This window comes from Cuculus canorus, chromosome 2 (assembly GCF_017976375.1).
Source record: "Cuculus canorus isolate bCucCan1 chromosome 2, bCucCan1.pri, whole genome shotgun sequence".
Taxonomy (NCBI): domain Eukaryota; kingdom Metazoa; phylum Chordata; class Aves; order Cuculiformes; family Cuculidae; genus Cuculus; species Cuculus canorus.
The window spans coordinates 23,474,159-23,498,889 of NC_071402.1; the positions used below are offsets into that span (position 1 = coordinate 23,474,159).

Genomic DNA, 24,731 nt, shown 5'->3' on the forward strand with positions numbered 1-24,731 from the left:
AAATTTCCTTTCAACAACTTCTATTTCGGTATACTCGCATAATCCAAAAAAAATACATTATACAGAAAAATTCACAACCTGTAGTATTGTCAGCACGATAAAGCACTTAGATTGAGTACATAACAAAATCCCCCAATAATTACTTTAAAGGATACAATGAAAAGAATGATAAAAGAAAGAAATGCTGCAGAAGTTATTGTGATATTCTATTTAGTTTGTCCACAACTGAGCAGGGAGACCCCAGTTTCTGAAACATACATGCATGAAAATAAATGATATGAACAACTATTTGTAAGAGCCAGCACCTTATGCATACAAGGTTTTTATAGGGGCTTTGGGGTAGAATGAGACATTGAGAGTTTCATTACCCAAACCCCACAATCTCTTGCTTTAGCTCTTCATCTGCTACACTGGAAATCTGTGCCTCCTCACTCTTGATTCCACAGCATCATAATCCAGATTTCAAAGTGTTGCTCAATGCAGGAATAAGGATTCACCAGTTTTGTTCTAAATTTAGCATTGTAGCTTTAGATACACAGATCAAATTTATAAATCCACATTAAATAACCCTGGAAGTGCTTTTAAAAAAACTGATAAGTTAAGCTAATTTTAATTCCTTGCTTTTACATACCTCCACAGATTTTTACATCTTGGACATTGAAAGGAAAACAAAATCTGAAACAAAATCACTTTCTATTTACAATTTTGTTTTTCTGTATTTCTCACAGCTAGACGAAAAGTAGTCTAGCTTGTTCTCAGTTGTTAGCACCACAATGTATCATTTGCATTTTACCAGAATATTATGAAAGTCCTGTGTCTCACCAAAGTGTTGGAAATGCTGATCTTAACACTACGTTTCTGAAAAATACTTTAGAAAACAATCCCTGTGTTCCATTATTAAACGGATAAATAAAATCTAATAAAAAATTAAATACAAAAGATTTAACATACTTGTCCCATTCACTGTAATCCCTCGGTATGTTTTTCTTGTTTGTTTCTTTGTTTTGTAACTTTTTGTTCTGAAAGAGAAACGGGCAATTTTTTTAAGTGGAAATTCACAGCATTTTTTTGTTTGTTTCTGCAATGCATGTTCCTAGTAATTAACACTATTCATGACTAATCTCAGCATAGTTCTGAAAACTTAATTTGTCATGCTTTAAAGAAAATCTTTGTGTATTTCACACATTGTAATCCAAGGAGCTCTTAAATCTCACATTTTCTCTCCACTGTTTCAGATCCTGATTATTCTCCTTAATTAGTATCTTGTGCTGCCATCTCCCAAACCATCCTTTCAACACAGCAAGGTAGAACTCAGTCTTGTGAAAACCTAGCCTCATGATGAGGTGTCTGACATCAAGATTGAATCAGTAACCTCATTTTAGGCCTGCCATTCCTGAGAACGCACTGTGTAGATTTTGGTAGTCCTTGGAACCCTCACAATGAACTTACAAATGTTTAACTTCAAAATAGGACTTATTTTGGCTATTTCACACACTCCAGCCAGGCTAATTCCCAAGATTGGGAATTCTAGCACTCATTCCAGCTTTTAGAAAAGCTCCATTATTGAGGTTTGCATTACCTAAAATTAACCTTAGGACCTTCCTGCAACAATCAGTTCCTACTGCAGATTTGACTAACTTGTATCACAACCCACCTCTAACGCAACCTACTTCCCTAGCTGTCACCTTTGGCATCTACCTCTGTCATGAGGCTATATTCCTGGTATGTCCCTCCCTGCTTGTTTACTTCAACAATACTTAATAGCAAGGTGTGGTTCAAACAGGTATTCCACAGTAGAACAGCCAGTTCAAAATATTCCCGTCTACTCTGTCCTGGCTGTTCAGTCCTCCTCTTACCTTGCAATCCATCACTCACTGAGTTAGACCAAAGGAATCGTTTGCAGAGTTGCAGAGTTACAATTATCCATGTTCAAACAAACAATCTGACAGGGATTACATTGCAGTCCTTAAATATCTGTACTAATTCAACTGAGCATAGGATAAACTGAACCAAAGAACCTGCACCAAAGAACCAAGCAGCAACCTCTTACTCCAGCTTTACCAGTGGTGAGATTGTAATAAGGAAATACTTCTGCATTTGAATGTAAATGCCTCAACTTACATAACACAAATGTGAACCTTCCTTTAAACACTTCTGACTATAATGCTAAGCTATGTGAACTTTTATAGTATGTAACTACAGGATTACTCTTAATATTTCCAGTCTTTCAAGAAGCAAGGCAAAATGACAAATACATTTAGTGATCATCACATCTTTGGAGCAGTTAACTCCTAAATATAGTTTCCTAAACATGAGTTATTATGTATGCACTCTGGTGTACATTACAAAATTACTAATTTAATAAACATAAAATCTTTTTTTCAAGCCAGAATTCCTTAACTTAAATAAGCACAAAAATAGAGAAACACTCAGAAGGTATTTATACTAATGCAATTTTAATTTAGGGAGAGAACTACAGCATGTCCTTCTACGGAATAAGGCAGAAGTTGGGGCTCTAAGAAATAAGGCCCCAAGTTGGGGCTCCAGGCGAGTCAGGAATTTCTCAATTAGAAACATTTCAGAGCAACTCATCCCAGAGGTTTTGATGAAAAAATCTCTGCCTTTGTCATTTTTCTTGCCAGAGCTCAGAACACACAGATCCCACAGGGTTTAAAGCCTAGCGAAAAATTTATGGATCAAAGATCAAATTATGGACTGGCTTCAGTTCAAGTGACACAGAATTTGGCCTCGGTTCTCCACCGGGCTCTATGTGATGGCCTAAAACACTACTATTCTATGTCAGCTAACTAATATTCTTTTTCAGTTCAGAATATCCAAAATAATATGAAAGCTATACAGATACCATCACAGTGGATTTTTATAACACAAAACTTGGACTGTGTGCTGCATGGCCTGGACTGTAGCATGAGGACATATCTGAGGACAGAAATCTTTCTGGAGTAGTATCTCCAGAATATCTCCAGGAAACTGTTTGATATTGACAGACTTCAGTCTGCTTAAGCCCCATCAACAGAGTCTTCTACAAGTGAGTATCTTTAAGCAGATCCTTTAGTTCTGTCTTGGAAAAAGTGAGGCCACAAAAATAAGACCTAAGCAATGCGGAATAGTTAAGAACAGAAAAATTTAAGCTCTCTCTCCAGCCCCCTTTTACTTTACGGTATAAATGTAACCTCCTGGACAGTACGATAGAAAAACAAGTGTAAGACAGAAACTTCCATATTGTGTTAAAGAGGAAATATTGCATCAAGTCCACTCTTTTTCTATTAATTTTTGGAAAACCTTCCCCATGACTTCATCTCAATAAAAAGAAAACACCATGTGGAGTTATAAGCTATTAGTAGTGAATTGTAGTATCTACATTTAGTATCAGCAAGAAAATCTGGCTAGAGACTCACAGTACTTCCATTTACCAAATTGCACCCATTAGTGCAATCCACTGCCTTAGGGTCAATAACAATTTCCAGAATTGGGTTCACTGAAGATACGGAACTTTTTATGCATCAGATGAACACTCTCCAACCAAATAACAGCATAAAGTTATGGAAGGGTTTGTTGTTTTGCTGCTATCAGAGAGTAGAAATTTAATAGTAGAAATGTTAATACCAGATTATAAAATTATGTGATGCCAACGTAAAAAATCATTACAGTCCTACTGATTACCAAAGCATGTTTAAAAATGTTAAAGATTACACATAGCTTCATGAGCAAGAAATAAAAGAAATAAATCTGATTAGGTATGTTAATCAAACTTTTTTAAAAAATTCCTATTACAGGTATAAATTTAAAGTATACTGAAGAAACAGTTTCCTTTTCTTCAGTAGTGATCTATAAGTGATAACTGCACTGCTACATTAGAAAATGGAATACTCAATTTCAGGCCTCCCTTCTCTCTTCCAGAACAGGCTACAATTATTCCAGAGGCTATTTGCTTGGACAAAAGAACAGAAATCATACACCACAGGTAAGACATAAAGCTGTATCTAGTTTTCCTGGGTAATAATCTAAAGCTTGTATGGAGAATAAAAGTCATAAAAATTTGACCTGAAGACTGTTTACATGGTTTAAAGTAAAAGAAACAAAAATGAATAAACATTTTGGTTTTGAATGAAGAATACACTCTCTTTAGTAAAACTGCATATCCTACATTTCAAGCTACTTTCCACCATTTTACACTTATATTGTAATCTGAATTCACCCAGTCCACAGATAGTATTTACCATTTTCTAGTTTAGGAAACACTTATACGGGACATAAATCAAGAGTAAAGCTATAGCATCACTCTTCATCTCAGCAAAATAGGATAGTGAAAAGAAACACATACTGCAAACTGAGAGAGGACACATTAATTAAAAAAAAAAAACAACACAACCAGGAAAACACACCATAGTCTCAACACTGACCACTTAGGAAGCAGTACACTGGAATTCCCAACCTCTTTGTATACCACATAACAGAGAGAGTGCCTAATTTTTCCAAATGTCTCAGTCTGATGTCTGAGTACCAGCTGAATGTAAAAACTAGTTTCTGATGACACAGGAACACAGCTCAGGCATTTACTAATACAGAATTATTCCAATGAAATTTATCAAATTAACAAGAAATATCACATGATCTGTAAAGATCTTTTCATAACATTTCTCACTTCCAAACTTCTAAGAAGAAAAATCCCTCAGTAAGTTACAAGTGTCCCAGAATGCTAAAGAAAATAAGGGAATCAGCCATCCATAATAATATTGACAATTAAAAAGAATCCCACCCCTCATCTACTTTTCTGCCAACCCCTTCAAGAGCACTGTGTGTACTACTGGTAAGAAAAATTAGTCACAGGCAAAACAGATTTCAGGCAGATAAAGAAATGTGGGGGGAAAAACAACCATGAGGAAATTAATAACTAGGAAAAATGTCACTGTTTATTCTGTAGTTCTGAAGATTTCTTAAGTACGCTTTAGAGCTAAATTAGGAAGCATGCTTTATAGCTAGAATACCAACTCAAGGTATAAAACAAGGGGAAGCAAAGGCTACCTTCACACCAGTGCCACCCAATATAGAAGTGGCTACAGAGTGAAATGGTGCAGAGTTCAACATCCACACTGTATGTGTTTCAGGGTATTTATTTTCAATTAAACCTTGTCTGGTCTCACGTAACAAAAGCCTACTGGCAGCTGGAGAAAATCTGGCATAATTTCATCCAAAAGGAACCTAGTTCACATGCTTAAACACCACTTGGAAATGTGAATCAGAGAACAGAAAAGGGTGTTTAGGAGATTTGTTCTCAAAGCAAATTCTTAATCACAAGAAAAACATTATTACGAGACACATACTACTACTAAGGAGGTATTTTTGTTCAAGCATTGGTCTCTTGCAGGGGAACTGAAAGGTTTTCATTTTCTGGTTAAACAAGATAAATCTAGCAAGAAGGGCTCAATGACTAGAAGTTTGTACATATAAAACTTCATTATTTTAGAAAGATGCATAATTAACATCTGTTAAAAAAATGGAGATACCTGATTAGCAGGAAGACAGCTGCTTGAACAACGAATAGGAGGCAAGTTATCCTGTCTTTCACACAGCGTGTCTGTTCTCGGGAACTGTGGTTTCTTATCACCTTCGTTCATTTCTGTCAGCCAACTCTGAAAATAAATATCTGTACCTTAAGGCAGTAGAACAAATATATTTCATAGTCTACAATGACCTTAACAACTTTCCTTACAATGCACTGCTCTTAATGGGAAAAAGCAATTAAGACAAAACACAATTGTGGGTTTTTTGAATAAAAGTAATCTACAGAAATGATTCTGTACAGTTAAAATAGGCATGAAAGATTCAGTGACGTTAATTCAAGAAATAATAATAAAAAAATAATCATTTAATCATTTCCTCATTTAATCAAATAATTACATTCTACTTAGGCAGAACAGGACGACTGATACATCAAAGTGATTACATTGCTGACCATTATAAATTAGAGTTATACCGCACCATCAGTTCACCGTTAATTGCTTCCCATTCTTCAGCTGTGAAATCAGAAGCTGTGGCTGCAGGCTTATCTTTTCTCAGAGCTTTGCTCATTGGATCTAAATGCTCAATACGCTTTTCACAACACAACGTAAGTTCAGGGTAACATCCCTCCTCACCAGACCTTTAAAATGCAAAGATATAGAAGTTATAAAAAAAGAGCTACACTGCACTGCGTCCTCCATATTTCTCCCTATATGTATTCTCTGCGTAGTCACCACAGCAACTGCAGAGGACTATCTTCTTGTTGCAACTGAATTCTACAATCACCTAGTAACATTTTGATCAGAAAACTCCAGCAAAGTAACCTTCAACTACTTACCAATGCGCACATACAGTTCAAAAATCAAACCACTCATAAAGAAATGCTCTCATAATTTTCAGCAAAAGTTGAACAGGTTACAGCATCCGAAATCACCACAAAGAGTCAGGCAGGATGGCTTCAAGACAGAACCAAAATCCAGCTGCAGCATTTGAGAAAAACCTGGCATTGAGTTACTCAAACCTTTTGGATGGTTAAAACAGGACTTGGATTTCTAGCATTAACAAACAGACACATTATAAAGTCACAAAGAGATTCAAGACAAAAAGAGTATTTTGGTATGAGTTCTGTAGAATTTTACAGAACAGGAATATAATTAGTAATGAAGGTTAAGAAAATATCACGTTTACCTTAATACCCTGAGAATCTTTTCCAGGTGTTTAACATCTCTGCACTTTTCAATGAACTTGTAGTCCAGATGACTGATGGGTATTTGATATGTTTTAGTGGTTCCTTGGCCCAGCAAATATGGTACTGACTCATCATCCATAACTGAATATTAAAAGGAAGAAATTTAGAGATTCTGTAGGTACTTACTTATATTTTGAAGCAACACAAATTTAAGGAATAACCCCTCTTATGCTCCAAAGTACTACTCCATTATGTAAGCAGACCTATTGCCACAAAAGACAAATTTCAAATTTGAAGACCAGATCACACAAATGGTTCTTGACAGAGACTGACTGACAGCTGCATAGCTATATATTCTTTGGGAAAAAGAATATGCACAACTCCACTGCTTCTGCAAGGCAGAAAAGTGAGAAAGACTGCCTAAAGGAAAATTGCCAATTTTTACCTACTACATTCTCTATTTTATTTTAAACACAATATGGCATTACCTATTTTAAGCAAGTCTGGTGGTGATGAGGAGAAGATGGTGCAGGAACCTCTAATTTTTTCAGGAGAAAGATATTAACTAACTAAATTTATCTGGTGGAATGGTAACCTTTGCTTCTCTATAGACAAACCAATTGTTTGTCAGCCTCTGATTATATTACTGTTCTCACAGAAATATTTTCCAGTAAGCCTGTAACTAATGAAGCAAGGTGTTCAAACTGGACACTTCTTGTCTCCCTGTACCTTTGATCTGCTTATCTGCATCTTCTTCTATTTTCATTTCAGGCTCTGTGGTACAAAACTTCTTCCACCCCCACCCCCCGCCATGTTATATACTGCTTAAAGTGATTAGATATTTGTAATAAGTGTGATAAAGGCAGCTACCTAGTATGTGATCATAGATTCGTGTAATGGGTTGAACTTCATCCCGTTTCAACCCAGCTGCCATGGGCAGGGACACCTTCCACTGCATCAGGTTGTTCAAAGCCTTATCAAACCACAGTAAAAAACTTATTCCTAATATCTTATCTAAACGCCTCCTCTTTCATCTTAAAACCATTACTATTTGTTCTGTCACTGCACTCCTTGATAAAAAGCCCTCCACCAGCTTTCCTGTAACCCCCTTTAAGTAATGGAAGACTGCTATAAGGTCTCTCAGGAGCCTTCCCTTCTCTAGCATGAAGAACCACAACTTTCTCAGCCTGTCCACGCATGGGATGCTTTTCAGCCCTCTGGTCATCTTTGTGGCCCTCCTCTGGACTCGCTCTAACAAATCCATGTCCTTCCCACGCTGAGGGCTCCAGAACTGAATGCAGTACTTCAGGTGAGGTCTCATGAGAGCAGAGTAGAGGAGCAGAATCGCCTCCTGCTGGTCACGCTTCTTTTGACGCTGCCCAGGATACAGTTGGCTTTCTGGACTGTGAGTGGACACTGCCAGCTCACGTTGAGGTAACAGCTATGTACGGATACAAACCAAACTAAAATGTGTTCTAACATCTAACATAATTAATTAATTAAACACATTAATTTGTAGTTGCACAAAAACGTTTACGATTCAGTCTCACTTAATCACTGGTCATAAATCAGCACTGCACAGAGAATCACAGAATCATAGAATCACCAGGTTGGAAAGGACCCAATGGATCATCGAGTCCAACCATTCCTAACACTCCCTAAACCATGTCCCTAAGTACTTCATCCACCCGTTCCTTAAATGCCTCCAGGGAAGGCGACTCGACCACCTTCCCGGGCAGCCTGTTCCAGTACCCAATGACTCTTTCTGTCAGACGGGATTCTGCCCCAAGAATTTACAGTTTCAGGACAGGAAAAGAAATAACATGCACGAAGTTATGGATGATCACAGGAAACAACTAGACAGGAATAAAGAGCAAACGACACTCCTTCGCAAAACCGAAGTAAAAAGCAAGAGGCCCTGCTCACAAGACTGCAGTAAAGAGCAAGAGACGCTCCTCGCAAAAGTGAAACTTTCCAGCACTTCATAGAATCACAGAATGGCTTGGCTGGAGAAGATCTTTGAGATCATGAAGTCCAACCACACCTGCCCACCACTAAACATAGCCCTGAACACCTCATCTTTAAATGAGTCTTTAAAGACTCATTATCTTTAACCGCCCCCCCAGGCACGGCGACTCCATCACCTCCTGGGCAGCTGTTCCAGTCCCTGAGGAACCCCTTCGGCGATGGATTTGTTCCTGGTGCGCAGCCCGAGCCCGCGCTCCCGCTCCAGGCAGAAGCAGAGGCAGCAGCACCGCCCCCGCCCCCCGTTCTCCTCGCCCCGCCCCAGCCCTGCGCGTCCCCGGCAACTGTCGCCGGGCACGGGATGGCGGCGGCGCTGAAAGCGGCGGCGCTGAAAACGCCGGCGAATCACCGCGTTCAGACGCGTTTGGGGAATGAGAGAAAGCAAGCACCCCTCAGTCAGGCCTGGGCAACGCGAGGGAGAGCTGTCCGCCGATCGTCTGCGACCAGAGAAAGGCGGGGGACAGTATGGGGAGGGGCACGCAGGGATAGGACAGGGGGAGTGGCTTTCAATGGGAGAGGGGAGGGCACGGGTTGCCCAGAGAAGTTGTGGCTGCCCCATCCCAGGAGAAGTCCGAGGCCATGTTGGATGAGGCTTTGAGCAGCCTGATCCAATGGAAGGCATCCCTGCCTATGGCAGGGGGTGAAACTGGATCGGCTTTGAGGCCCCTTCAGACTCAAACCACTCTACGATTCTATGATTCAATATTTCCCACTTACATGCATCTGTATACGTTTTCGCAGAAATCTTATGCATGTTCTATTACTTTCCAAGGACTGATTTTATTGTTATTTTGAACTTCACAACGTAAAAACTCTGATTTGGAGCTTTGGGGACAGTTCTGCTTGACCTTAGCTTTAATGAAAACTCCAAACAGAGGTGATCACGAGACACCTGTTCAGAACAGAGCATACTGAACATAAGGCATTATCATCTTCAAGAAACAATGTCTGGAAAACACTGTTTTTAAGCAAGCATGCTGTCAGAGAGATATTCTGTCTAATTTCAAAAACCACAACTGCTTAGATTAAACTTAATTGTTCTTTCCCAAAACGTTCCACTTTGAAATATTCCATATATTGTATCAGAGTGATCTCCATCGATTGTGTGCAACGAGACAAGAACAAGTTACAGAATGTATTTCCCACTGTGTATGTATACATTTTCCCAGAAATCCTATGCAAATTCTATTACTTTCCAAGGACTCACTTTATTGTTATTTTGAACTTCACAACAGTCAAAACTCCTGGTGGTTTGTAGCTTTGGGGCGAGCTCTGCTTGACATTGCATTTGAGATGGAGAAAGGCTGCAAACAGGTGATCACAGAAGAGACACCTGTTCAGCACAGACCACACTGAACACGAGGCATGATCATCTCCAAAGAATGGACAGTGCCTGGGAAAGCACTGCCTGAAAGAAAACAGGTACATCCTTGATCAGAGGTACATCCTAACTTTCAAAAAATATAATTATTTAGATGAAACTTAACTCTATATTAGCTTAAATCAAAAACGTTCCACTTTTTGTAATAGTAACTACTTTCCATATGGGCGGGGCCACGCAGGCCCACCTGCTGCTATCTCGTGATTATGGCTATCTCACACAGAACTTACACAACAGCCATGTGCGGCCACTGAAAAACACATGCAGGAGTCCAAAGAACATTTAACAAAGTTAAAACGCAAATAAAGTTTAGATGGGAGTAACACTCAAAAAGAATACAACATCACTGAACTTAACTGCTCCATCCTCTGACTGGATAACTGCAGCTTTAGAAACCCTTTGTAGAAGACAGCATAGACAAACTTTAGTACAACAGAAAACTTTAATATTTCAATAATCTTAAAACACAAATATGAACATGCATTTGTACACAATGGATTCACAGAGCAAAGATATCAGAAAGATTAAACTGCAGCATAAAGTCACTGTATCTTCAGCACAAGTCACCGGGCGTCAAAAACCACCACTGGAATAGTGCAGTTAACGAAAAAAACATGTTGTGGTTGAAAAAAAGATCAAGGAGAAGAAAGGATGGGAGAGAACAAAAGAGAGACTGCCCAAATCTAAAGTCACAACTAACTGCATAGAAGCATGTGAAAAGTTGTCTTTAACTTCCCTTTTGTTAAAGGCTGACTAATATAATCCATTTACAGTGCATCACCCAGCAGACCATCACAGCTGATTATATTTTGCCTAGACAATTGAAAAAAGAGAGAAAGTGCCAGGAAAGAAAACAAGATCCCCAACCATACTGCAGAGACTTCCCTACAGCACTTTGCTCTATTGTATTCAGTTTTGGCCTCGAAGGATTCTTACATAATTACTCATATCTTCCATTCTGTTTACCTTACAGACCTTGTCTCCATACACAGCTTCCCAAATGCATTCAACTGCATGAGTAAAAGGATACATCTTTTTGTTCTCTTCTTGTACATTATTCTGTAGCCACATTCTCTGCATCTGATAGGATCTCTCGCCTTTATTTCATTTTCCGTATGACACTCTGATGTGATGGAGGAAGATAAAAGGAGTGGGTAAGCAAAACCAACATTGTTAATGCACAGATCACTTTCAAAAGTCGTAATAGTCAAATTCCTGTTTGTGGCAAACAAACAAACAGGAAAACTGTAGCAAATTCGTATCAAGAGCTGAATGATACCAAGATACTGTGAAAAAAAAAACACAAACCAGCAAACCTCACTTATAATAAGATCAAAGAGGATCTTGCTAAAAGTCATCAAATTGTTACTGCACAGAACACATTCCACTTTTGGTACTACTAGACTGTCTACTAACGACAACTTCAATTCAGCCCTCCAAAGCCCCAAGTTTATTTTCTTTAAATATAAAATATTTCAGAGATTCCTGAAGTGAGGACTCAAAATCACCAATTTTTAAGTTGTTGACTTGTCTATATGTAAGAGAAGATTTGACTACTGTACTTCAGCAAAAGCTGAGTGAGCATACAGCATTTTCAAAAAACCTCTCCGAGATGCACTGAATAGAAGGTCCACCATCAGCACCACAAGCAGACACTTTCAGAAGTTGTCCTCTGGAGACGGAGGACCTCACCACAGCCAAACAAGCTCTAGTCAATTACTTCCATATCACTATCCTTATGTACCACGTATACACAGTACTGTAAGTATGTTAACCGTTAAACATTAGAATCCACATTGCAACTATTTGTATTTATGTATTCTTCAGTAAAATAATTATGCATTTTTCATTATTAAAACATAATAATAATTAAACATAATAATTAAAACATCTCCAGTAACAAGTAAAAAAACCTAATCACTCATGTCTTTTCTTTACCTCCACAAATGTAAATCATTGGCTGCTGCTTTGGAGGCTGAACATCCTTCTGTGAATCCATGTTCTAAACAGAAAAAGAAAACATGCACACGATTTCTAAAAAATTATTATTCTGAGGCATACAGAATCATTTCAATATCTTAATTTAAAGTTAACAGAAGATGAAACATTTCCTTAAAAGTAAATACAAACAAATTCCATCTGTGTTTGACACACAGGATACTGGATAATTCTGGGTGGAAGAGACTTCATGAAGTCATCTAGTTCAACTTCTCAAAAGCAGAGTGACATCAGGTTTCTCAAAGCTTTACCAATCTGGTATAGAAAACCTTCAAAGATGGAGATGGCACAATATTTTCTCTTAAACAGGATTTTAAACATTAAAGCTCAATGAATAATATTTTCTTTCCTCCCTCCTGCCAATGATAAGAATTTAATTGCTGGCAACATAAATAATTACTTATAAAGTACTGTTGTTGCACGAGTGATATCATAAACAACATAAGCCTTGTTATATTTTTCCTCTCTGATATAACACTAGCTAATCTAATCTACCTTCTCCTATATCTAAAGGATTAAAAATGCTGGGAACAGACTATGGGTAGAAGAATAATAGGAATTTGATGCCCCCTCCCTGGAGGTGTCTAAGGCCAGGTTGGATGGGGCCTTGGGAAGCCTGATCTAGTGCGATGTCCCTTCCCATGGCAGGGGGGTTGGAACTAGATGATCTTTAAGGTCCCTTCCAACCTTAACTATACTATGATACTATGAATTTAAAAAAAAAAAAAAAACAACCAAAAGAAAACTAACAAAAAACCCTCAACATACCCAACCAAACAAAAACCAGTCAGGGGCCAGAGAGAATAAGTTGCACCCTGAAAATCCTAACACAGATAGGTATGATTCCCAAACTCCTCAAGAGTTTGATGACTGCTACTCTTCAAACACATCTTAAAGCCCATTAATGGTTTTGACTGTTCAGACTTATTTGGAGACAAGTATTCCTTCACAGTATCAGACTAAACAGTTACATATACTCCAGAAATGTTCTACCAAGCTTTAAGTAATCCTATTCTAACATGTAAATATGGTTGCAACCATAAATTATAAGGTGGTTGCAAGCAGTTTTTTCCACCAATGCAAGTCTTGGACTAGAACATGAATATCTCCTTGCAGTTTTTTCGAGGTTGCTGTTTTCTGTGTTGCTTTTCTGCCAGACATAGAAGACAACAATTCTTAACCCTTATGCCAATGAATAGCCTTCATGATGCTTCTTTATGAGTGTGATTCTCAAGATACTTTTGGTTAATATGACAGTAAGAACTATTTCCCATCATAACAGTTTGTTTCACTATAAATTCAACTAGGAAAACTAGGGTCTTGAAAACTGAAAGATAAGTTTAACAAAAACAGTCATCCTTTAAGAGAGTCTGATCAACACTTAACAAAACACCTTGTTGAAATCCTCATTATGCCACTCCCTTTGAGATACTGGAGATAATTCATTAAGGCCTAGGGCTTTCAAGTATAGTTTTGCTCTACTAAACCACAAGGCCACCTTAATCCACGCATTACGGATTCACAGTATGGTTGGGTTTGAAAGGGACCTCTGGAGACCATGTAGTCCAACTCCCCTGCTAAAGCAGGTTCACCTGGAGCAGGAACATACCCAGGCAGGTTCTGAATACCTCCCAGAGAAGGAGATTCCAGAACCCCTGGTCAGCTTTTTCCAATGCTCCTTCACCCTCTCTCACTCTCTGCCTTTTTGTGTCAGTTTATTATAGTAAGGTGTAAGCAGACATTCATAAGCACTTGAAAAGAGCTGCATCTTCTAAAACAGAGAGCTGAACCAAGGAGGATCACAATGACAGCTCAATACAGGAGATGATGATGCTCAGATAGCAAGGCAGCACTGCTGCTAGAGCCAGCGCTGGCCTACAGTTGTGTATTTCGCAGGAAGTGATACTATAAATGCTAGCAAATAAGTTCTCTAAGACTTATTTTTCAATTTTAGAAAGCAAGCAACCTTTATTCAGGCCTGGGCAACATGAGGGAGTGATCTCCATCCATCACATGCAATGAGACAAAAGCTAGTTGCAGAATGTATTTCCCACTTACATGCACAAGCTTGCCCAGAAATTTTAGGCACATTATATTACTTTCCAAGGTCTAACTTTAATGTTATTATGAACTTCACAACTAACTGTCAAACCCCTTGCTAATTTAGAGCTGACTCCAGCTCTGCTTGATGTTGCATTTGATATGGAGAAAGGCTGCAAACAGAGGTGATTACAGAAGAGACATCTGTTCAGCACAGACCGTACTGAACACGAGACATTATCATCTCCAAAGAATGGACAGTGCCTGGAAAAACATTGCTGGAAAAAAACCACACAATCAGAGGGACATTCTGTCTAACTTTCAAAAGCCACAACTACTTAGATGAAGCTTAAAACTACTTTAGCTTAAATCAAAAATATTCCACTTTCTGTAATAGTAACTACTTCTCATACCAGGAGGCGCCACGGTTTCGCTGGTTTTTGCACGCCCCCCAGCTGTGACCACTGCCAGCCTGGCAGACACAGAGGCAGCTATGGGCGCTGGGCTGCAGCCGTAAGCTACGGCGGAGACATGGAGAATCCACCATGACACCGGTGCCAAGAGGAGGCCACTCATGCCTACAAAATCCCTCTGCCGTGCCCCTCTGTACTACTGCTGCGTCGTGAAAATATGTGTTTCTGCAAACAAATTAAAATAACTTCTGGAATAATGGGTGTTGTCAATAGAATTTGTGTCTGGGCAAATTAAAAACTCTTGTCACCATTAACCAAGTGGCTCTTAGTGTGTCATTCTAAAAATATATCATATGAAGGAATTGAAAAAAAAAAAAAGCCAAGCAAAAAGCCAAACACTGGAATTAGAACTTAAATCACAGTACTTGTACATTTTAAGGTGTATTACAAATGTCTTTAAGCCTAGAATATAACTTCTTCTGATTACAAGTTCCTCAATAACACATTGTACACATAACACATCATCTAGATGTTTTCCTCAGTTATTTCTAAACACAAAGATATTCAAAGAATTTTGCTTAATAAGCAATGCTCTAGATTAATCTGTATTTCAAAGAAATAGAGTGCCATGTGTCATTAGTTACAAAGGAAATAGGTGAATAGCCGGAAGTATAAGGGCATGGGTGTTTTCAGAACACTTAACACACAAAAAATATGACTTTAGAAACAACTTGGTAAGTGACTTATGTAGAAGTGGAAACGTATATAATTTTGTAAGCCAAGGAAACGCTGTGATTTCTATTGCAGTTGTTCTCTAGACTCCTCTATTATCATACGCTCTTGAGGTATATAGCAACAGTCTGGAAAATGATCGATGGTCTATGAAATCATGTAAAAAAATCTTTAAAAGGCTTCCCCGCAGCCCCGGGGCCGCCCCACTTCGCCCCTCTTAGACGGGAGGGAACCCCACGAGGCCTCTCCCAGCGGCATGACCCCCGCGTCCAGCGGGAAGAGCCCGAAAGCCCCAAGGCGTCCCGACACCCACCTGCGCAAGGCACGCCGCCGTCCTCGCGGAACTGGATGATGACGTAACACCGGGAGCGACTGATGGGTAACCGCGGCGGCGGCTGATGACGCACCCAGTCGCGCTTGTCACGTGCCGGGCGGGGGAGGGGAGAGAGTCAATGCTCCCCCTGACTGGGTGCTGAGGCGGAGAAAGTAATAAATGCTTCTTTTGGGCAAAAAGCACCGCTCTTCCGGTGCCGTTCGCTCTCTGGATGAGTTCGCACGCGGATGGGTTTGCTAAGGCAGCTGAAACCGGCGCGAAGGCGTTCGGTGCCGTTCGGCCGAGCCCCTGAGCTGTTCTACCCCGAGGCTCTTACCGGTTTCAGAAGAGTTTTGCCCGAGATCCGCAGATGCACCCCCATTTTGGTAGCTTGTGGGCGGTGCTGTATGTGCTGGCCTTAATCCGGATTTACAGCTGCCACGCTGCAGGTTTAGATGCGAGGTGGAATTCGGAGCCGGGGCGGGAGCCGGCGGGCCTGGCGCTGCCGGGCGGCGGCGGCACCGAGGGGTTCGGAAGGGACTTGTCGCTTCCCAGCCCCGCCCCCACTCCCCCCGCGGCATCGGATGCTCAGTAACGTTTTGCACCATCGCCCCTCTCTGCATTACTCCTGGAAAAGCGTTTAACAAATACCGTGTTTCGTGAACACGGCGTGACTTCATCCTTCAGAACGTCCCCCTAAGGAAAGGTCTTTCTAAATACGGAATAAAAATTGTTTCTTAAAACACCCAAATGCATCGATACGGATGATTACCAGTTGTAATTAATTGATGTTCCTCTCATAACAAATCCCCTTCAGATGTGACCCACAGAGGAACTGAAATAAGCTCGAGGAATAAATCGTTGTGGGTTTCCTAATTTTATGTTTAAGTTAAACCTAATGACAATGCAATAACGATTTTAGACAGCTCATCTGCTTTCTCCATACCGCTGCGTGTGAATAAAGCTAAACACAACTTTTTGAGTGCCAGAATAAAGCTCATGCCAGAAAAACGGTATGGGTAAAGCAGAGCGATTCCTCTCGGTTCTGAGCGTCCCGGGCTGTTCCCACCCGTGCCCTGTCGCCGCCGCGGGTTGGGGGAAGCCTGAACCCCGGTAAATGTACGCGAAGTAATTACAAATAAAAACTAACTGGTGTTCTTTCTCCAGGCTCGATTCATGTTCTAAAATGCGTTTGCCCAACTATTTTCAAATCATTGCCCAAATTATTTTCAAAGGACTTACCAATAACGCCCTGAAAATGTTAAAGTTAATTCTGTGAAAATAAAACCTCCACTATTAAGAAAGAAATCCTGTAATTGCTTATTTTCGCCCTTTAACTGTTCTCTTGGTAAAATAAGATGTTTTACCGTATCTTAAAAGCTTCAGCCGTTTTTGACAAAGTCCCCCTCCTTAGAGAGGAGCGCTTTAACAGTGAAACCCCGGTAAGCGTTTTAACAGAGAAACACTATCCCTGGAGATGCTCCTTGGACTTAAGAGTAGCAGGAAGGGTCGGGACTGAGTGGAAGACCTCGGAAAGTGAAACAGCTCCTAGACAATTATTTGGGAAGTGCGTGGAGGGGCTTGTGGGGCGGTGAAGGGTACAGTCTAGATGGGAAGGAGGTGCTGTCGAAGCCGAGTGCAGTCTGATTGTGTTGCAAACCGTCTTACCTCATTTTGTTTGTTAGAAGCAGTGTTCTCAGGTTTTGGTATTGGTTTTGTTTGGTTTTAATTTTGTTTGGGTAGTGGTTTTTAATTTTGTTTTGGGTTTGTAAAGCTTTTTGTTAAATCATGCTTTTGGTGTGATGCTTCTGGATATTGAATTAAATGCTCCAACTAAAAATTGTTACATTTCTTGGGTATTTTTGATCCAAGTCACATAAGATTTGAGTGACAGAGACAGAACTTGCAGTTGCTGTGTCCTGCTTTAAGGAGCTAACCAGCTGCTAATTTCACAAAAAGGTAATTTGTTTTATAAATTAGCAAATACAACTATTTGAAAAATAATTTCTTCTGATTCATGTGACATCATAGAATCACAGAACAGTTTGTGTCAGAAGGAACCTTAAAGATCATCCCGTTTCAACCTGGCTGCCATGGGCAGTGACACCTTCCACTGGATCAGGGTGCTCAAAGCCTCATCCAGCCTGGCAACCTACGTCTCTAGGGATGGGGCATCTGTGACTTCTCGGCAATCTGTTCCAGTGCCCCATCACCTTCACAGTAAAAAATGTCTTCCTAATATCTAATCTAAATGTCCCCTCTTTAATCTTAAAACCATTACCCTTTGTTCTATCACTGCACTCCTTGATAAAAAGCCCCTCCTCAGCTTTCCTGTAGGCACTCTTTTAAGTACTGAAGGCTGCTATAAGGTCTCCCTAGAACCTTCTCTTCTCTAGGCTGATCAACCCCAACTCTCTCAGCCTGTCCTTGCATGGAAGGTTCTCCAGCCCTCTGATCATCTTCGTGGCCTTTCTGTGGACTCGCTCTAACAAATCCATGTCCTTCCCCATGTTGAGGAGTCCCAAACTGAATGCAAACAGGTCACATAACAGAAAACACTTTTGGAAAAGGTGTATTACATTTCTAATGATTTCTCCTTCTAAAAAGGAAGGAGGAGATATCCCAAGAGACTGTTTTTATCTGTAACTGTTACCTGGCAGTCACATAAAACAATATTCTTTGTCTAAAACTGTCACAGCTTCCCCAGGTTCTGGGTAGGTTACTTTTAGATATGAGTTTCCCCTGTGTGAGGCAGGAGGAGGAGCAGTGGCCAAAGGGAAAAGGCTGCAAACTTCCTAGACCTCACATATAGGAATTACACCACTTAATTATTTTTACTTTTTTTTTCTTTTTTTGAAAAGCCTGCATTTTGCTTCTTTAAATGCAAGTGTTGCCTTTAGAATCACACACGATGGTTTTATATCTCCTGTTCAGATCTGACGTTGTTCTTGTAGAGGGAGAAAACTGGAAGCGTAAAAGCTTTGGGGAACCGGCACCTGGCAGGGTTAAATGTACAGATTAGCAGCCTCAAGTTGCACTAGGAGATGTTCAGATTGGACATCAGGCTGATGGTCGGTCACAGCCAGCCAAGAGCTTGCACAGGTGGTGAGCCCCATCTGCACTGCAGCAAGAGGGTGCTAATCAATTCGTGTTAATTACACTTTACCTGGGAACAGAACAATCACTCAGTGTTTGCCATCCCCTTTATATCATGTGATTGGGTCCCCATCCCTGGAGGTATTTAAAGGCAGGTGGACGAAGCACCTGGGGACACAGGTTAGCAGTGGACAGCTATGGTTGGACTCTATCTCTAAGGTCTTTTCCAACCAAGCGATTCTACGTTTCACTGAAGGAGGACAAAGAGGCCGCTTCGCGGGCATCTCCCAATGCCCAATGGCTGATGGTTGGTCACAGCCAGCCAAGGTCTTGCACAGGTGGTGAGCTCTACCTGCACCACAGCACAAGGGTGCTAATCCATTAGAGTTAATTACACTTTACCCGGGAACAGAATGATCATATATGTTATATATAACCTTCATATCATGTGGTCAAGTCCCCATCCCTGGAGGTATTTCAAGACAGGTGGACGAAGCACTTGGGGATACGGTTTAGTAGTGGACAGGTGCAGTTGGACTATCATCGCCAAGGTCTTTTCCAACCAAGCCACTCTGTTTCACCGAAGAAGGACAAAGAGGCGGCAGCATGGGCATTTCCCACCCGTCCCGCAGCTGAGCCAAGGGCTTGCACAGGTGGTGAGCCCTACCTGCACCACAGTACAAGGGTGCTAATCAATTTCAATTAATTACGCTTTACCCAGGAACAGAACAATCCCGCAACATTTACCATCCCCTTTATATCATGTGGTCGAGTCCCCATCCGTAGAGGTACTCAAAGGCAAGTGGATGAAGCACTTGGGGACACGGTTTAGTAGTGGACAGGTACAGTTGGGCTCTGATCGCCAAAGTCTTTTCCAACCAAATGATTCCACGTTTCACTGAAGGAGGACAAAGAGGTGGCATTGTGGGCATCTCCCATTCACCCGATGGCTGATGGTTGGTCACAGCCAGCCAAGGGCTTGCACAGGTGGTGAGCCCTACCTGCACCGCAGCACAAGGGTGCTAATCAATTTGAGATGCTAATCAATTTGAGTTAATTACACTTTACCTGGGAACAGAACAATCATGTATGTCATATACAATCTTTCTATTATGTGGTTGAGTCCCCATCCCTGGAAGTACTTAAAGGCGGGTGAGCAAAGCACTTCAGGACATGGTTTAGAGTGGACAGGTACAGTTGGACTCATGTTTTTATAAGGTCTTTTCCAACTGAGTCTACATTTCACTGAAGGAGGACAAAGAGGTGGCATCGTGGACATCTGCCACCCATCCAACGTCTGATGGTCGGTTACCACCAGCCAAGGGCTTGCACAGGTGGTGAACCTGATCTGCACCCACAGCATGAGGGTGCTGATCAATTTGAGGTGCTAATCAATTTGAGTTAATTACACTTTACCTGGGAACAGAACAATCATATATATTATATTTAACCTTTCTGTCATGTGGTCGAGTCCCCATCTGTGATGGTACTTAAAGGCGGGTGGACGAAGAGCTCGGGGACACGGTTTAGCAGCGAAAAGGTACGGTTGGACTCTATCTCCAAGGTCTTTTCCAACCAAGTGGTCCTATGTTTCACCGAAGGAGGACACCGAAGGCAGCGGGGGCAGCTCCTGCGGCCGATGGAGTGGGGAGGGCCCCGAGCAGCCTCCGCGCTGCTCTAATTAACCCCGATGGTTCCCCCGGCGCTGCCGCGGGCGCCTCCCCCCGCGTGGGGATAAAACGGGCGGAGGGCGGCGGTCCCCGGCCATCCCCGCCTCTCCCGTGCGGCCCCGGGCGGCGGTTGGCGAGGGCGGGCGGTTCGAACGAGGCTGAAGCCAAGCGCCTCCTCGCTAAGGGCAACCGGCGGCCCCGCCGCGGGGGAAGCCGCGCTCTGACCGCGTCCTCGAGACCCCCCGTTTGCCTCGCGCCTCTCTCTTCCCGCCCTCCCTCACCTCAGGTTATCGATAGGGGCAAACAGGACTGTGAGTGCAGTACCTCTGCCTTGGAAGACCTCGAGTTGCTCCACAGGTGAGGGTAAGTGCCCTGTGTCTTACAGCCAAGCCTCCAAACTGCTATAGCTCCCTGCCCAGCCTCATCCTGCCCTGACCCCAGAAATTAAAGTATTTCTACTAAAGTTTTTATGTATTGTAGGCTCACCTGGAAAAAGCGTCTGAATGTGTAAAATAAACAGAACTTAAAAGTAGGGAGTTTTTACCTTTGTCAGTCTGAGCATGAAGAGAAGACCGATGAAGCCGGTGAAGGAGCTGAAGAACAAGGCTTATGAGGAGCATCTGAGGGGACTGGGGTTGTTGAGCCTTGAGGAGGCTGAGGGGAGACCTTATTGCTGTCTACAACTACCTGAAAGGAGGTTGTAGGGAGGTGTGTGCTGGCCCCTTCTCCCAAGTGACAGGTGATAGGACAAGTGGGAATGGCCTCAAGCTGTGCCAGGGGAGGTTCAGACTGGACATCAGGAAAAAACTTTTCACAGAACGCGTCCTTGGGCACTGGCAGAGGCTGCCCATGGAGGCAGTGGAGTCACCATCCCTGGAGGTATTTAAAAGGTAGATAGATGAGTTGCTCAGGGACATGGTTTAGTGGCAGATAGGAATGGTTGGACTCAGTGATCCCAGAGGTCTTTTCTAACTTGGCGATTCTATGAAGGTACTCCTTTCCGTATTAAAACCTGGAAAATTCTTAGTTCAACGTGATATATAAACTGGAAGATGTTCTTTAAAGTTATCCCCTTTAGAATACAGCTTTACAGATTTGAAGGGCTATTAAATCCCACAGAAATCCTCATGGATTGTTGCCAATGGGAAAGGCTATAAGTGTACAGCTGCTTGTAGGAACGACCATTTTCCTTTCAAAATGCAGCTGGACAGATAAAAGTGTGGATCAGTGTTACAGGAAGGTTTGCCAGGGGAGCTATAGGTTGGATATTAGGAGAAAGCCCTTCACCCAGGGGGAGATGGAGTGCTAGAATAGACTCCCCAGGGAAGCAGTCGTGGCAACCAAGCCTGACAATATTAAATAAGCATTTGGATGACATGCTCAGACACATGGTGTAAATTTTGGGGCTGCCCTATGCAGGGAAAAGAGCTGGACTCAATGATCCTTGTAGGTCCTTTCCAACTCGGGACATTCCATGATTCTGTGATTCCATGATTCCATCCTCAGTGCGGACCTCTCTGGAGGTGTCAATGAATCCTCTGGTTTTAGATATGGATGCTCAAAGAGCAGAGTCTTCTGGTAAAGTTGGTTTATTGCAAATAGGATATCTGTTGAAATAACAGAGGAAAAAGTTATTGTGTCACTAGAACTTTGTCTTTATCTGTTTTGTTAACAATGGTGAAGGGTGATAAATGAGGACAGAAGACACCTTTTTTGAGGTATAAATGTTCACTGTGTGAATAGCTTCAAAATGCTCAGGGAATTTCCACTAAAGGAGGGTGTGGCAGGTGGGACTGACAGTGGCTCCCAGGGTTTTGACATCTCTGTGATAGTTTACTTTGTCATGTTTGGTTATGAGTAAATGCCCATTTTATTGTGGATGGATTTATCTTTGGATGTGGATTTCCAGTGCTCAGAAACCCCTCCCCACAACCATCTTCACACTGGCATCCTTGCACACAGTAAAGATTTGTTACCCACTCAAACCTGCATCCATGCCCAGAACTGTCCCCGAGTGTGCTCTCTCGGGCTGTACAGATGATTTTCCATCCAGTGTTGTGCAAAACTCCAAGACTTGCATATTGGTATTGGGCACAGGTGTGACATCATTCTAGAATGTGTTGAAGTTACAGGCACCATTGCCTTCTAGTAACTGACACGTTTTCCTCTTTAGGACACTTTGTAAGGCTAAGCTTATCGGAAATTATTCTTGTCTAAATGTTTGAATTCTGTTCTTAATTTAGTTTGGGTCTCTGAATACGAAATGTTTTGTTCCATATGCTTGCTAGGAGGCTTGCAATTGACTTGTAGTTCTTAAATTGATCTACATTAATTACTGATATGGGAAACATAGAGAACACAAGAATACACACTCAGCGGATATGCATTTTATTAATTTCTCTGTAAGTGACTTGCTGTATGACCAGCCTTTTATTCACTGGATGTCTTTTTCAGATGTATAAACCAAGGATAATTGTACTTTCAGAAATTACTTCAAGACCCCCAATTGACAAGAGCTTGATGACATGCATCAAATGTAGTAAATGAAACCTTTCTCCTGATAAAAAAGGGAGTAATTACAAACATCAGATATTCATAGAAGGTTTTATTTGGCATCTCTTATAAGTAGCATCTCGTTCTATTATGAGCCCGTTGAGCAGGGATTTGCTGTAACTGTTTCAGTTGGTCTCAAAATCAATCTCGTAAGCTCGCAGGCTCCTCCTGCTGGTCACTGGCGTACTTGCAGCATATTTTTGGCTTCTACTTGTTATCATTATTCCTTTAACTCTGCTATTCTGATCTCCGCTACAGCTGCAAAAAATTTGTTTTTCTGTGATTTTTGCTTTATGTTGCCTGAAGCACAAGTTTCCTTAAATTATTTTGTACTGTAATATTTTAAATTTCCTCTCGGTTGTTCATAAGATTAGATAATTTCTCCCATGGAATGTCAGAGAAAGAAACTTCAATCATGAGTTTTCCTTTTGTTGTTTCTTCATCATATCTGAGCATTAAGTTTCTGAACCTGTGCACTTCTGTTAAATGTATAGTTAGTTTGACTCTGTTTAAGGAAAATAGTATTTTTACAGGTTAGTGCAGGTATGTGATTTTTGTGTGCGTGTGTGAATAATTGAGATTTTTAATAGGTATCTCAATACCATTCAAAAGTTAAATCTCTGCCTATCAGCGTTTTTGGTAGGAATATTTCCTGGCAGTGTTTGCTAATTAAATTACAGTTCACCAAAATTCAGCCTAGAACATGAAGCCTTTGTTCTTTTTGTAGATTATGCAAAGATAACACCCTATTGTCAATATAGGTCCCTTGAAGTTCTTCCTCCTTTTACAAAAAGAAGAGCTATGCTAATGTGGTCCTCGGCTCATAACATGAATAATCAACTGAAAAGCAGCAATGCATTACTACATAGACTTTTTGTACTCTTTTTGTGTCTTTTGGAAGATATTTTCTTGTTCATGACACAGTATTTTCAGCCTATTGCCTAAAATGTTGAAAAGCGATGCAGATTAAACACTAGACACTGCTTGCAGTTGGTCCTGCACTGTCAATGAATTATCCCTAGTTTGTGTAATAAAGCTATGCCCTAGTATTTGCTACTTGTGATGCCTTACATTTCACCTAACAAAACCAGAAGAAATGAGGAAAAAGCAATGAGGGAAAACAAACGTGGCAATAAGGTACTTGTAGTTGTAAATGGGAGAGGGAACGGGAGCTGGTGAGACTTCAGGATTTGTCTTCTTGGAATTATTTTCAGATACCTTTCTTTCCTGGAAGATTTCTCAGTTATGTGAATGTATTTTTTGTTTGTTTTAAATTTGATTTCATACTGATACTAGCATGATTCTATAGGCCTTTACGCCAAGTTCTCATGGTCTGCTCTTTAATATCCTGTTCCTTTTGAACTTCTCTATGTTGCCGTTTCCTCACAGTAGAAAACAAAACAATGCGCTTTCTTATATTGCATTGATCTCAAAGTGCCTTCAGTATGGATCAAAAAATGCTAATGAAATGACCCAAGAGCATCAAAGAGTGGTTTTCCCCACATGAACAGTTTTGTTTTGCACTGTTTGTATTTGGTGGTTTAGTCTTATGCCTTATGGCATACTATGCATTGCAATCACTCATTCTAACCATCTATTTGATTGTAATTTATCTTTGTGTTCATGTATAAGGACTGTTTCTACTAAGGCTAATGACAACACTTTCATCATGGCTGCTAGCTTGCTAGATTTACACAAGGCTTTCTCACTAATCAGAGAGTGCTTTGGTGACTACTTTTATTGTTTGTTTCAGAAATAACACTGGTATCTTCATTTAAGAAGTTAAAGTGTCAAGCACAAG

The 24,731-nt window shown here is 41.0% G+C and overlaps 2 protein-coding genes across 4 annotated transcripts in view; both read right to left on the reverse strand.

Moving 5' to 3' along the window:
- The window catches only part of SPAG1 (sperm associated antigen 1), a 45,638-nt gene extending 36,683 nt beyond the window's left edge, over nt 1-8,955 (reverse strand). Inside the window, exons 1-5 of one of the 2 annotated variants that reach the window (XM_054059992.1) lie at nt 8,854-8,955; nt 6,709-6,850; nt 6,001-6,160; nt 5,526-5,651; nt 952-1,019 (exon numbers count right to left, since the gene is read on the reverse strand). In XM_054059992.1, coding sequence (XP_053915967.1) covers nt 952-1,019; nt 5,526-5,651; nt 6,001-6,160; nt 6,709-6,848 — 494 coding nt within the window. In that variant the 5' untranslated portion in view covers nt 6,849-6,850; nt 8,854-8,955. Of the gene's footprint in view, nt 1-951; nt 1,020-5,525; nt 5,652-6,000; nt 6,161-6,708; nt 8,307-8,853 lie in introns of those variants that run through there. The other variant, XM_054059993.1, reaches the window with a different exon arrangement.
- Nucleotides 8,956-9,403: 448 nt separating this feature from the next.
- On the reverse strand, nt 9,404-16,066 carry POLR2K (RNA polymerase II, I and III subunit K). 2 transcript variants are annotated; one of them, XM_054060699.1, is made up of 4 exons: nt 12,360-15,522; nt 12,054-12,117; nt 11,146-11,238; nt 9,404-10,701 (listed from the first exon to the last, which is right to left on the reverse strand). In XM_054060699.1, the coding sequence occupies exons 1-4, from the start codon at nt 12,432-12,434 to the stop codon at nt 10,679-10,681; spliced, it is 255 nt and encodes an 84-aa protein (XP_053916674.1). In that variant the 5' UTR covers nt 12,435-15,522; the 3' UTR covers nt 9,404-10,678. The 2 variants fall into 2 exon arrangements, with proteins under 2 accessions (XP_053916674.1, XP_009556297.1); XM_009558002.2 differs by lacking the exon at nt 12,360-15,522 and adding an exon at nt 15,612-16,066 and having other exon boundaries at nt 9,444-10,701.
- Nucleotides 16,067-24,731: the final 8,665 nt, after the last annotated feature.

What these genes read in the sequence shown, in the direction of transcription:
- POLR2K (XM_054060699.1), bottom strand. Translation starts at nt 12,434, where the DNA reads ATGTTTAAAATCCTGTTTAAGAGAAAATATTGTGCCATCTCCATCTTT. An exon ending in AATGATTTACATTTGTGGAG is followed by an intron (nt 11,239 to 12,053) that starts GTAAAGAAAAGA and finishes CCATCACATCAG; the next exon opens with AGTGTCATACGGAAAATGAA. An exon ending in CAAGAAGAGAACAAAAAGAT is followed by an intron (nt 10,702 to 11,145) that starts GTATCCTTTTAC and finishes GCACTATTCCAG; the next exon opens with TGGTGGTTTTTGACGCCCGG.